Source organism: Phalacrocorax aristotelis, chromosome 15 (genome assembly GCF_949628215.1).
Source record: "Phalacrocorax aristotelis chromosome 15, bGulAri2.1, whole genome shotgun sequence".
Taxonomy (NCBI): Eukaryota; Metazoa; Chordata; class Aves; order Suliformes; family Phalacrocoracidae; genus Phalacrocorax; species Phalacrocorax aristotelis.
Window position 1 is genome coordinate 16,137,911 of NC_134290.1, and position 13,497 is coordinate 16,151,407.

The following is a 13,497-nucleotide window of genomic DNA, read 5'->3' on the forward strand; positions in this document are numbered from 1 at the left end:
GTCCAGACAGGCCAGCATGATCACATTGTCTCCCCCCATGCAACTGATGTGTCACAGTGGTGCCTCATCACTCACAAATCGCTCCTCCTCACTGATGGCATCGCTCAGAAATAGGTGCTTACAAATGCTGTACAACCCAGACTCCATCTTAAACATACAGGTTGGAGTGGACCAAGGAACGACTGGCACTGCCTGGTGGGACAGCAGAAGTGCTGTGTCTTCATGCCATGCTTGACTTCATGGCACCAGCAAGGACATCAGCACCTTCTCCAGGCCATCTACCATGCGAGCCAACGTAGGCTGTCCCCTGGGTATCAGTAGCACAGGCCTTTGGCACACACAGGGCAGCTCTGGCTTCTTCTGGAGCAACTGACATACCTGTGAGCCACACTCCCCAGTCCCCTGCTGAGCAGGTTCCTTACCTTCAGCTCTCTATCTTGCTGCTTGAACTCCTCATCTTCATCAGAGTCACACTCAGGGAACTGGTATACTTTAATGCCAAATTTGTCAATCTCTTCCCGGATCTGTGTCCATGCAAGACAAAAAAAAAAAAGGACACAATACAGAAATGCTGGGTTTATTCCCCGGTTGTGCTACCGTGGACTTGCTATAGCCTACAGATGGCAAAAGGATTTGATGTTTCTTCTAGAGCTGGCCTTTCTGCAGACACCACTTCCCTTCTCACAGCAGACCACTGCTGCAATTAGATTTGCAGGTACTCTGTGTGTGTATATATATACACACACACGCACACACTACATACATATATATTCATATGTCCCCTCCCACCCCTGCCGCCACATCAGGTATACCCCTGTAGAGAAAGGGCATCTCACCCTCTCTTTTAGTTTCCGGATCTCAGAGGGGATCAGGCAGTCAGCTTTGGCAATCAGGGGCACAATGTTAACCTTCTCATGCAGAGCCTTCATGAACTCAACATCCACAGGCCTCAGCCTGCAGCAGGGAGGAGGAGGGACACGGTTAGCAATGTCACACTGGGCAGCTGCCCTCCAGCTTCTCCCACCACCAGCACGACAGGGAAAGGACAGCACTGCCACAGGAGGCTAGGGCAGCACTGGGACAGCCCTCAGCTAGGGCTGTATCTTCTGGAAAGCTGTCTCAGGTTTTAGCTGCTGATCACCTCACACAGACATGGGCTGGGTATTTGCTCCCTTGCAGGCCAAACACCACCCAGGCCACAGCCCGGGGCCTCCCTCCGGCTGCCCTGTGCCGCAGGCAGCCAACACGGCCCCCCAGCTGCTCCAGGCTAGGCTGGCACATGAGCCAGCAAGGGGCAGGGACTGAAGGCAGCTTAAAACTCCCTTTCTTACCCATCAGCGGGGCTTAGCTAGATAGGAAGATCAAGCTGTGTGGCATTATTTCTCCTGATTTCCGAAACAGGCTGCAGGCCTGAGGGAGATCCGCTCTGCCTGATCCCAGGCAGTCTGTCATGCCAGCGAGGGCAAGGGAGGTGGTGGGATGCTCAGCTGAGGGAGAGCATCCAGACAGCTCTTCCCCTGTACCAACAGCCCTGCCAACGTACAAGCCGCTACAGGGCAATCCTGGGGCGCAAGGGGCTTCCCTCCAGACTGAACCATACCCCGGCCCTGAAGACGGGCACTCACCCGTGCCCAAAGGGTGAGATGAAGTAGAGGCAGCAATGCACTCGGTTATCCTGGATGTTCTTCCTGTTCAGGCCGCTCTCATCACGGAAATACTGTTCAAACTGCTGGTCGATGTAGTCAGTGATAGGCTTCCAGCTGGGGAGGGCAATTCAATCAAAACAAAATCACGTGTCTAACAGGACACTGTCTCCTAGGGACCATGAGGCAGTATCATCCCCTTCCCGCTGCCAGACCCCCTTCCTGTGAGGCAGCAACAGAAAACAGATGTGGCCAAGGACTAGGAGGAAGGCAGCATGGCCTGCTCACCACTCAGTGTTGTTAACAGCATCTCCAAAGCCTGGTGTGTCCACTATGGTCAGCTTCAGCTTGACACCCTTCTCCTCAATGTCCACCGTGTGCTTGACAATCTCCACTGTCTGGTTGATCCTCTCTTTGAACAGGAATATGTGAGTTAAAGCCAGGTAATAACTGGGGATCCCTGCTCACGCTCACCACAAGCCAGCTCCCTCCTTATCACTGAGCACAGGGAGTAACATGGGTCTCAAAAAACCCTGATCATCCTCTAAGGAGCCTCAAGGGAGTGGTACTGTGGGAGGCCAGCAGTGGGCAGACAGACTCTGAGAAGATACACAAACCTCTGAACGGCTTGTAGCCCAGCCACTCTGAACGTTTTGTCCACCCATTTTGTAAGGGAATCCCTACCACGCTCCAGCACCCAAGAACAACAGACAAATCTCCGCATCTCAACCCAAAGGGCTAGTGCTGCTCTGCAGCCTTGTCCTCCCTTCATAGGGCAGAAGAGGCCCACAGCCAAACCCTTGCTCAAATACTAGTGCCTCTGCAGCCAGCAAAGGAAAGCAGAGCAACAAACAACAAGGCTGGAATCCAGCCAAGCCTGTAGCTGCTGCTGAAGCAAGGAACCAAAGTACTGATCCTATGACAGTCTTAGACCTGTGGGCACAAGAACCATTCACCCTCTTTACCCCCAACTTACCCTCAGCATTGAGGAGCTTCCTGTCTTTGTAGAGGTCTGTCAGGAACAGGCTATTCACCAGCGTGGACTTCCCCAAACCTGACTCTCCTAATTGACAGAGCGCAAAGGGGAGGAGGGAAAAGCGAGCATCATGACCCACTAATTGACTTACAAATGAAACTCTGAAGGAGGCTTTGAATCCTGAGCCAGAGGAAGTGACAGAGATGAGCTGTCAGAAACTGTTTATGGCATTACATTCTTCCAGCAGCGGGAGGACTTTTGCTGCAAGATGTCTCAATCCAGACCTGATGTTTCAATCCTCAAACCTGATCTCCCAGCTCCCCCATCCTCCCTCCCCTCCCCTCGGTCCCTGGCTGGCCCTGCCTTCACCACCCAGACCAGCCATTCTGTTGGAGGAGAAGCTACACTCGGTGCTTTCTTGAGTGGGCTATAAGTGTCAGGAGGGGCCCATTCCTCCCAGGGGAACAGTGCAACTGCAACGCAGGCTGGGGAGCCAAGCAAGGTCTGAGACAAGGACCACAACAGAGCGAGGGAAGGATCCAGATGCTAAGGGAGCACCTAAGGGAAGTCAAGGGAGCTGGTCCCCTCCACGCACCCACTGTGTGGCCCAGCCACCTCCATCCATGGGTAGTCTCACCTGCGACCATCAGGGTGAAGTCGAAACCCTTCTTCACGGATTTACGGTGGACCTGGTTCGGCAGAGTGGCAAAGCCCACGTACTGCTTCTCATGGTCCTGCAGGGCAGAGGTGGATGGGAGCAGGTCAGGGTGTGCCGCCCCTCACACAGGAACAGGGAGCTGGACTCAAAAAGCCCCTGAGGCAGAGCCAAGTGGTAGCAGAGAGGTCAGTCCCTGACCTGGCAGTGGTGTGTAGGGCAGGGCACACACCTCCTCTAGGCTCAGGGGCTTCTGCCCTTCCTGCAGGTGGGCACCGAGGGCCACTTCCCCTCAGCTGCAGCCCTGCTCAGCTGCTCTCGCCAGCAGATGCGGCAGTCCACAGCAGCCTCCCCGTACAGAGAGCACAAGGGAAAAGGCACATCCCTCTGTTCCCATCAAAGAACACATCCGGGGCTGCTACTGACACATAACTTTCCTAACTCTGCTTCTCCTGTGCTTCTCTGCACAGTCACAGGCTCCCTTCACAGCAGGGTCACCAAATGCCACCTCTCCCCAGGTCTTTCAGAGCCATTTCTGCATCTCTCCCCCCAGAGGCACGTGTGGTACATGATGGAGAGCTCTCTGTAATTAGCACCCCGGGGCTTGTGATGTCCTGAGCCGTGTCTAGAGGAAGCTGCAGTGGTTTGGCTTCTGCTTGACCTGAGAGGGGATTATTTCTCACTGTGTCACAGCCACTCCTGGCTGAGCAAGAGGAAATCCTGAATAATCTCTAGTGTTATTTCCAAAGAGAGTTCAGGGAGCACGGGAAGTGGGAAGATGCAAAAGCACTGAGAACACAGGTAGGGTGCTTTTGGTGAGGGTATTACATATGGTATTGCTGGAGAGTTACCTATTGCCTAACCACCCCCAAGATGCAGACCCCCACCACTGAGTGCTCTCCTACCGTGTAGAAGCCGTAGCCACCCCACAAGCATGGCTCACGCTCTGTACAAGAGCGCTAAGTGCGTGCAAGGAGCGACATGACCAACGGCGTGTTTCACAAGCACACAGCCCGCATCCCGCAGCCAGGAGCGAACACGCAGCCTGCGCTGCGTCCCAGGGCACACACCCTGCTCATGCAGAGCACGTCCTGAAAGGCAAACACGGTTCATCTACAGGATTCACAGACTTGCTCCAGCTGCTGCCCGCCGGCTGGGCTCAGAGCGCAGTCTGGTGCTCGCAACTCGGGCAGCTGCAGCTAACTGCGGACCACGCAGCCCGGCCGCTCCAGCCAGCCAGCCTCCTGAGCACCCCTGGGCCTTCACAGCCTGCACCCCCACAGCAGCGCATTCCCCTTCCCAGGCCTTGTCACAAAGGGAGAGTGGCAAACCCTGGCAAACTCCTCCCTTCTCACACACTTTCCAAGCTAGACCCAAGGGGAAGCAGCCATTAACAAATGCCTGAGCTAGAGAGATCATAGATTCTGCATTTCACAGCACTTAAAATAAGCATACCCCTGGGGTTCACACCACAGGCAAATCCACAGAGCCAGAGTTCTTCAAAACCAGCCCCAGTGCCCACCCAGCCACGGATGCCTTCAAGCATATGGCTGTCCTCTCCCCGCAGCTCTCTGGCACTGGCTCTCCAGGCACAGCAGGGAAGACCTCTGTTCCTAAGTTTAACTATCTCCATTCCTGGGGCACACACTCAAAGAAACACGAATTATGATTTGGCATGTTGAGCTTAGGGCAATGCTGACTCGCACCTATTGCCATACTGCAAGTGAGCAATGCAGCTCCGCAGCAGCCCTCTACAGCCCCTAGCTGCATGTCCACGCGTGTGAGCATACTCAGGTGTCCTCAGCTGGGCAGACCGCAAAGTTGTGGTGGGGACAGAGAGCAGAGAGGACATGGAGTCTCCTCCTCCCAATTTATGGCTGCTCTGGAGCTGGCCACTCAGACAGACATGGCTGATGGCCACTGTGGCAAGGACTCTGTTCTTTGGCACAGACACTGCCTTCTAGAAATCAGATTTGGTTCGGGTCTCAGACTTGGTCACTTCAGCCCTGACAGACAGAGTGACTGTGGGCTCTGGTCTCCCTCCCCTCCTTGCTAATGTAGCTGGAGTAACGCTGCTCTACCACCCCACAGTCCAGAAAGGCAGGAAGGGATAGAGCAAATTAAATTAGAGAAGTGGGGAGAATTAGAGAGTGCCTGAAGCGCTCCACTGGCAGCTCTAACGGCTGAGCTAAGCAGCGCTGGCATCCCACAGCAGCGGTGCAGCAAGAAGAGGTGAGGCCTCAGGGTAAAAAGCGATGGCAGCTCTGACGAGCTGTATGTGGCAAAGCAGTGCCTGCCCGGGGGACACTGCGATCTGCCACCCAAAAGGCTCCGTAAAAGGTAAACACAAGGTGTGCAAAGGAGGGTGACAAATGTGACAATGGCGAGATCTTTGGAAAGACAACAATCACCCGCTCTCTCCAGTGACTTGACATGTGAAATAGCGCTAGCAACACACTAATAAAACCATAGCTAAGGCTTGGGGTTTGCCTCTCATTTTCTTTGTATTTTAACCTAGGTGACTAAGGGCTGACAAGGGAGACACCAGGGAGCTGAGCTCTGGTGCAACTCTACTTACTTCAGCCAAGAGTAACTGGCTGAACCTGAACTCTTGTTTCTGTTCAGCCCAACCAAGAAAGAGGAGACTTACTGTACCTCTGGTTACCTCCCCATAGCTCGGTGGAATCAGGACATTTGAAATGAGCAAATCCTGGCTGGCGCACAATGCTGCCCTTTACTCATGACTCATGAGGTCATTTCCCTTGCATTAAGGAAGGTCAGTACTGAGCACACGGCCACGACAAGAGCTTCCCTTGCAGTGGGAGGCAGCCCAAGTCGCAAGGAGAAAAGCCCTGTCTGCAGTCATGCCCGCCTCTGAGCAGCCGTGGACGCACTGCAGAGCCCTGCCAAGAGCCAGAGCCAACATGTCCGTCAAGGGGAAGGCAGGAGATGCAGGGGAAATTGCGGAGAGGGATCCCCTTGTTCTAACAGCCTTCTCTCAGGAACAATAGCACAGTCCCTGCACCACGGCCAGCCTAGAGCCGCTGTTCCTCATCTCAGCTTTCAGACAACCAACATGTGCTCCCACCCCAGCTGTGTTGGGACACTCTGACAGGCATGTGCCACCATCCCTGCTGGCGTGCCAACATCAACACTGCACTTCAGGAGCCCAGGCAGCCTCCTGAGCCTGGTGTCTGCCTCACTCGAAGCTCTACACCACTCACCATCTGCATTAGGACCCAAGACAGACGCTATCTGCAAGGCAACCATGCACAGGATGGAGAGCGGTGAAGCGGGTGCAGAGGGCGGGGAGGGCTACTGAAGGCGGCAGGCAGCTTTCTGGGTTGTGAAAAGCTGAAATCCATTAATTAGATGAGAGACTTGGACCAAGGGAGCTCCTGAAGGCATCACAGCCCCCTCCACAGGCTCCTGACCCTACTGAGCCAGCTCCCGTCAAGCTGACACAGGCTGGGACAGCCGGTCGCTGCACTGCACTTCCTTTGCCAGACCCAGCTGTCGAGATCAGGCCCCGGCCAGCCGAGCCAGCAGCGCTCTGGCACGTGGAGCTCCTCTCCCCACTGCCTCCTCCACATGCCGCCTTTGTTCCCATTGGCATCCTGCTGCCACGCGCCCGGAATGTGGCCCACACACCGCAGCAGAGGCCACCAAGAGATGTGGCCGACCTTTGGGGCCCTGTTACAAACAAAAGCTCCACAAGCCAAGCAAAACATGTCTGTGCTCTCCCTTGGCACACACTCGCCGATTCACTGGACATCACAGCAACACACTGCGTCCTCGCATCCTCCACCACCCGGCTGAGGTGGCCAAGGCTCCCTGGCAGGCAGTGCTCTCCCTGGGAGTTCAAGCCAAGGAACAAAGCACTGGTGGGTTCAAGTCCTGTTCCTGTTGAGGGTAGAGACATTCAGGATCTCTTGCATAAGAGGAAAAGCCATCCCCAGTACCAATGTGTCTGCAGGGCTGTCTGTACCTCCAAGAGAGGGTACACAGCACGGCCTCCATCACTCCTGCCACTCCTGAGTCCCCCCTCACCTCCCTGGTGGATGTGCTGTTTAAACCGATCCAGATCTTGTGTGACTTCACCATTCAGCCTGGAGATAAATGGAGCCTTGCTGCGTATATTCAAAAGGGCTAAAATTAAACACCACGGGACCACAGCAAATTTGAAGAATAGCCCGTGCGCCAGGTCTGGAGCAAACCCCAGAAATGATGGCGCTTGTGCTGGGACCCTGCCTCCACTTCTTCACGGGGTGGGGGGGCTCTCAGTGTAACAGCCTCCAGCATGAGCCGTCCAGCTCCCTCCCAGGCGGCCCTTCCTCCAGCCGTTCCCCTCTGGCCAGGCACGGCCCTCACATCCGCATCTGCATGAACCAGCACAGCCCAGCCCCAGAGAAGCAGACCCTTTGCTTCCTTTTGTTGCCAGAAAGCTGCATAAATTCATAACACAAACAGCCCCTGGGGCATCTCCCATGTACATCTGTTGCCTCAGGCCGGGGGGTGAGCATGGCACTATCAGCAAAACCACTCGCCCATCAGCTGCAGCAGAAAGAAAACCAGCCAGCAAAGCACGGCGTTAACATGATAACACAAACCAGACTGTGTCTGGGCACACGCGCAGCGCTGGCTGCTGCCCTGAGCACCCCAAGCACACACACGCCATTCAGAGAGGGAATCACTGCATCAAATAACCGCACAAAAATATGTCGCACATTTCCCAGCTGTCCATGGTACCCCTCAGCCGTGCTCCCGCAGGTGCTGCTCCCCTCCTTTCTGTCCCCGCCACCTCTCCCTTACCAGCGTCCTTCCGCTCCCCTGCTCCTCAGAGGTCTCAGCTCGTGCTGCACACGTCTGCTCGGGCACCATCCTCCCCCCTCCTGTCCCTGCTGCTCCCCGGCTCGCAGGGTGCTATAAATACATCCCCATACCTTCAGCTTGGCCGGGTGGCTTCGCTGTGCCTGCGTCCGGGGAGAAAGCAGCCGCTCCACTAACCGCTCTTGAATAATGATTGAATCCATAACCGCGGCCGGCAGGACGGACAGCCACTGCGGGCCAAGGGAAAAAAACCCAACCCATGTGTTCCCTCCCAGCCTTCGCTAAATCCATGCGGCAGCCCCCCCGCCTACGCATGCACACACACGCAGGGCTGGCTCAGCTCGCCTCGGCGCGGCGGCCCGGCGAGGCGAGGAGGAGAGTCGAGGAGAGGAGAGGCGAGCGGGCTCCCACGGCAGCTGCCCGGGATTTCCTGCCTCCGCCTGTGCTGCGGGAGGAGCTTGCCAGCAAGGACAGGACAAAAGCCACCAGGCCGCAGGCCAGAGGCAACGTCTCTCGTCTCTCTCGCTCTGCCAGTGTCCTGTGGAGATGTTGTGTACGTACCGGATGCTGTCCCAGCCATGAGTCTGACTCCTTTTGTCAGAAGGGCTTATTCAGTTGGAGGATTCCTTAGATTTCCTGACTGATGCAGCTGAGACAAAGGTTTGCTGCAAGGAAACCGGCTCTTGGCAAAAATGTGCTGCTTCTGGTTGTGTGTGTGAAGGTCTGAAGGGTCTGGAAAGCTCCCAAAAAGCTGGGTCCAAGCTTAACCCCCAGATACTAGTCCTGGCTGACGTGGATCTGCCACCACACAGTGCAGGTCCATCTGTTGTCTAGTCCAGGCTACACTGCAGCCTCATCTCTCAATCCAATTGCAATAGCTGCTGATGTATTCTGGACCTTACAGCAACCATTTAAGCTTTGAAGACATTTCAAAATAAAGAAGTACTTGTGTATTTGGTAAGCACAAATACCCATCCCGGCAATGGCCTAGCATGCACAGAAAAGTCATTCAAGCCTCAAGTCTGGATTCTGAGCCTATGTATAACACCTGATTTCCAGCTTTTCTATGCAGCCATAGAGACTGAACAGGAATTTATCTGAAACAGACAAAAGCTGAAAATCTCCTTTAATCACATGATTCCAGAAACGGGGGAGTTAACATCACAGCACCTATAATGAAGTCACACGAGATGGCAATGCTGGTGGTGCTGGAGGAACCTGCCACTTGCCACGCGGGTTCCTGAGCAGCTTTCTGCTCACAAACGGGGACGGACACAGGCTGATGCCTCGCTCCCAGCCACAGCTCCTGCTGCTCTGGGAACCGCAGGTCTCTGGCAGTGGCTCCAGAGAGCACCTGGTCACCTCAGGGCCCCCACCACACACCCCAGGCGTGGCTGACACTGGGTTCTGCGATAAGGTACCAAGTTACTGCAAGGTCTGCAGGGGCCTGAAGTTTGGGGACAGCTGTGAGAGTTGAAAGGTCTTAGAAACACACCCCATGCTGAATAAAAAGGAAAGAAGAAGGAGAAAGAAGTGGTTTACCTATGCTGCCATCCTGCAAGCTGAGGGAAGGCGACCTCAGAAGTTGCAGGAACCAGGTCCTAAAGCCTGAGAAAAATAAATGGAGGAGAACCGGGAAGCACTTCCACAGGACGAAAACTACTGCCATACAGCAGCTGTCACATTGCACACATGAAGCCCTTTTCCAAACCATCCTGCTTTACCAGCAGCATCCTTAAATTACACCCATTAGGATTTGTCCCCAATCGTTTCTGCATGTACCAGTCAAGCAGAATGCTTGGACTGAGATCCAGGCGTGACAAGAATTACCACCTCTCAGAACACATCCCTCTTCGGCTGCTCTGCTCTGCCCCTGCTTTGCAGCGTTGCTCCATTCCTCAGGGAGACCATAATCCTACAATGTCCTCCTGGCCCAGAGATAGGGCAGGCCACACTCATGCACTGTTTTTTTCTCCCAGATTCACAATACCTAATCCCTGCTTTCCTGCCTGGAAGACTTCACCACCAGGGTCTGCAGGTTGTGCATGGCTGAGGAGCAATGAAGGTACCACAGTCTGCACTGGGCAGACCAAAGATGCATCCAAACTTATTTGAGATAACACAGAGGTTTCACCAGTCCTTCCACACCATAAACCACAACAGCTGCAAGCAAACCCTCTCCAACCCCCATGAACTCTCATGGCTTGGTAAACCCTTGTCTGGGGACCACAGGCCACATGGCCACCAACCACAAGCATCTTCCATGGGTACATGGAGACATGCTGCGTCCCCATGAGCCCACTGCTCCAAATCAGAGCATTCTTCTGAGCTGGGATCACAGATGAAGTCAACAACGATTTGGTTGCAACAAAACCACAGTGTTGCTCGTGGCCGCACGAGCCATGCTGACAGTGCAGAGAGGAACAAGGAGCTGTTGTCTCCTGAGCGCCCTGCGCTCTCACACATCGCACTCGCTCTCAGGACTGGCAGCCAGGGAGGAACTCCAGCCAGGAGGCCACGCCTGGGAATGCAAAGAGCAGATCAGGAAAAGACACACAGAAGGGTTGGTCTTGGCTACAGAGCACATCTTACAACTGCATGGCCAGCACTATGGCTTTCAAAAGGCTGAAGGAGGGTCAACTGGTTCCATACTCAGCCTCCTCTGCCTCTCCTACAGGTGCTCATCTTGGCTCCTCTCCTACCCAGATCACCAAACCAGAAATGACAGGCCAAGGGGCTGACATATTTGTGTCCCTCAGATGTGCTACGTGTCACACCCAGAGCAGTTGGCTCAGGTTGGTCCATGTGCAAACTTCCCAGAGACAGCCAAGCCAACCTTACTTTGCCCTGATCCTTCCTGATTGTCCCCCTCCTTTTCATGTGGCCCCGGAAACGCCCAGTGTAAACCATGGCCTGCTCCTCCAACAAGATGTCTGATGTACAATGCCCTTAAAAGAGGAAGAACAGCTCACAGGACATCTCATACACAGTGTGCAGCAGAGCTCAGCAGGGAAATGCACATCTTTGCCCTTCCAAGATCTAGAGCAAAAGCAGAGTGTTTTCTTCCGCTGGCCTGTGGGCCACGGGCTCCTCTAACCTCCTCTCCAGGCAGGCGGTAGCAGCAGCAGCAGCTCAGGGGTGAAGCTGGCAGCAGAATGCAGGTCTCTGACTGTCAGAGCAGACCTCTGCTCAGCCCCAAGCTGCCGATCACTCAGCAAGGGAAAGGCAGGCTTGGGGCGCACCAAGCCAACCCCGCCTCACAGACCAGCCCTTCTCTGTCAAACTGTGAGACAGCAAAAGACAAAAAAATAATCAATGACACTGTCTGGCACAGCCCAGCCCCGCCGCATTGCTGCTGTGTTGAGCACTTGCTTACTAACAACGGAGCCGGGCAGAGCCAAACTGCACACCCATCCTTCTGCAACGTCCCTCTCCTTTGGCTTGCAAAAGCCGGCTCTGGGCAAGCCTCGAGGGCTGCTCTGGGCAGGGGACATAACACCCATGGCAAGAGCTGTGGCTGTGCACTAGCAGCGATGGAACAATATCCTACTTATCCCTTTGTTAGAGGGGATTTCTAGCCTGCAGTACTGAAGATGGGCTCTGAGAAGATGAGAGAAAACACAGAAACTTACAGAAGGTGAAATTCACCACTGGGCAGCCGGCTGGAGAGCAAAGTGCTCCCCAAGAGCAGCCCCTCAGCCCTGCGAGGGCAGGCGGGGGCGAACCCCGTGGCTACACTAAACAGCGCCTGCCCAGGGAACGAGGAACGAGGAACCGTGCTTCACCAATGGCCCTAATTGAAGGCAGCCGCAGGGCTGTGCTATTGCACAGTCATCGGAGCTGGAAGCGATACACCCATTTAAGAAAAGCTCCCAGCGCTCAGGACCTGGCAGCGGTGACGGGCAGAGATGAGCCACACAGAGCTCAGTGCGGTGGGCAGAGGCGGCTGCGAACGCAACAAGCAAGGACCAGAAATGGTGGGAGGATGAGCTAGGAGAGACCAGCACAGATCAGAGATGGAGATGGGGGTAGGTGAGAGGAAATTCCATCCTCAGTTAAATTTACACCACCCTGGCCAGGCTCCAGCCACAACTAGAGCCCCACACACCTTCCTCCCGGCAGCCCCCAGCCCCCATCAAAGCGGTGCTTTCTCCTGGGAAGCGTCCACGCTCGGTCTTTTGCATGGGCTTAGCCAGGAGGCTCAGCTCTGAGCAGCAGATAATACAAATGGGAGTTGGATGCAGAGGTGCAGGTGTGAAGAGCTCTCCCCCCCACATCAACCAGAGCCCCCAGGGGAAGGGGAGCGAGGGGAAGCAGCTTGGTGCAAGGAGACAGGGCCCGGGCCAGCTCAGAAGAGGTCCCCCACCCGCAGAGGAGCTGGTTCCTGGCAGAGATGCTATGGCCTAAAGACTGCAGTGCTCGGGGCCCACCTTGGTGAACAACCACCAGTGTGTCGTGGAAGGAAAACCTCCAGCATGGTCCAGACGGATGCTCTCGAGCATCAGAGCCAGGCGACAGGGTCCCCTCGGGGACGCGCCCGGCTGGCCTGCCCTGCGCAGAGGACTGGTGAAGCTCTGCATATCCATGCCTCAGCGATGTCAGCACAGTCACATCATGACAGCATCTATGTTTTTTCCTCTGAAGCAGACAAAGCTATTTTCAGAATTCCCTGCAGAAGGGAAATTTGGTTCCTGGCTACCTTCTACCAAGACAGGAAGGGTACTTCCAGGGGAGCTGCCTGTTCCAGTCGAGTGGAGCAGTGGCAGGCAGTAAACCCATGCCCAATTCAGACCAGGGCAATGGAGGCTCAGGAGCTACATATGCCTTCCCTCAGGGTGCACAGCTGGGAACCTCCTTGGCTCGGTTCCCCATCTTCTCCTCCTGCTGCCCCCTCTCCCTCTGCATGGAATGTTGGTGCCGACTCCAGACCTGTGAATCTTATGGGCATCACAAGGTTTGGACTCAGCTGCTCTGTCACCAGCAGAGCTGCACACTCGCCCCAGTGCTCCTCCTTACCTGACCCAAGAAAGAATGCCTTGCTGATCTAAACTTTGATGATTAATTTAACCCTTCACTTGCAAGCAAGGTGCTGTGTAAGTGCTTACTGGGAGCATCACACCCTGACAGTTTTGCCAGGCTTCATCCTTTGATGCTCAGGGAAAAGCAAGAAACCAGACCGGCACTGCAGAAATCCCAAAGCACTGGATTAATCTCCCGTACATGCAGTGCCACAAGCACAATCGACACAGCAACCGGAGCTCCTGCCTTTTCTTTTACCTACCCTGCAGGTCAAGCTTTAATTTCTGCTCAAAGATCACTGCTGCTTTGTCACATAATCCCTCCAGAAATCTATCAAACTCCATTCTAAAGGTATTTGGGCTCCCTGCTTCCCT

The 13,497-nt window shown here is 55.0% G+C and overlaps 2 protein-coding genes across 6 annotated transcripts in view; one reads left to right on the top strand and one right to left on the bottom strand.

Moving 5' to 3' along the window:
• Positions 1-13,497, top strand: part of UFD1 (ubiquitin recognition factor in ER associated degradation 1) — a 436,293-nt gene that overhangs the window by 301,188 nt on the left and 121,608 nt on the right. The gene's annotated exons all lie outside the window — the stretch shown is intronic.
• SEPTIN5 (septin 5) overlaps positions 1-13,497 on the bottom strand; it is a 45,535-nt gene that overhangs the window by 6,480 nt on the left and 25,558 nt on the right. For 2 of the 4 annotated variants that reach the window (XM_075110151.1, XM_075110152.1), the window contains exons 2-7: positions 3,257-3,353; positions 2,620-2,706; positions 1,932-2,055; positions 1,626-1,760; positions 837-954; positions 423-524 (exon numbers count right to left, since the gene is read on the bottom strand). In XM_075110151.1, the coding sequence (XP_074966252.1) occupies positions 423-524; positions 837-954; positions 1,626-1,760; positions 1,932-2,055; positions 2,620-2,706; positions 3,257-3,266 (576 nt within the window). In that variant the 5' untranslated portion in view covers positions 3,267-3,353. Of the gene's footprint in view, positions 1-422; positions 525-836; positions 955-1,625; positions 1,761-1,931; positions 2,056-2,619; positions 2,707-3,256; positions 3,354-8,086; positions 8,171-8,217; positions 8,392-13,497 lie in introns of those variants that run through there. The other 2 variants (XM_075110149.1, XM_075110150.1) reach the window with 2 other exon arrangements.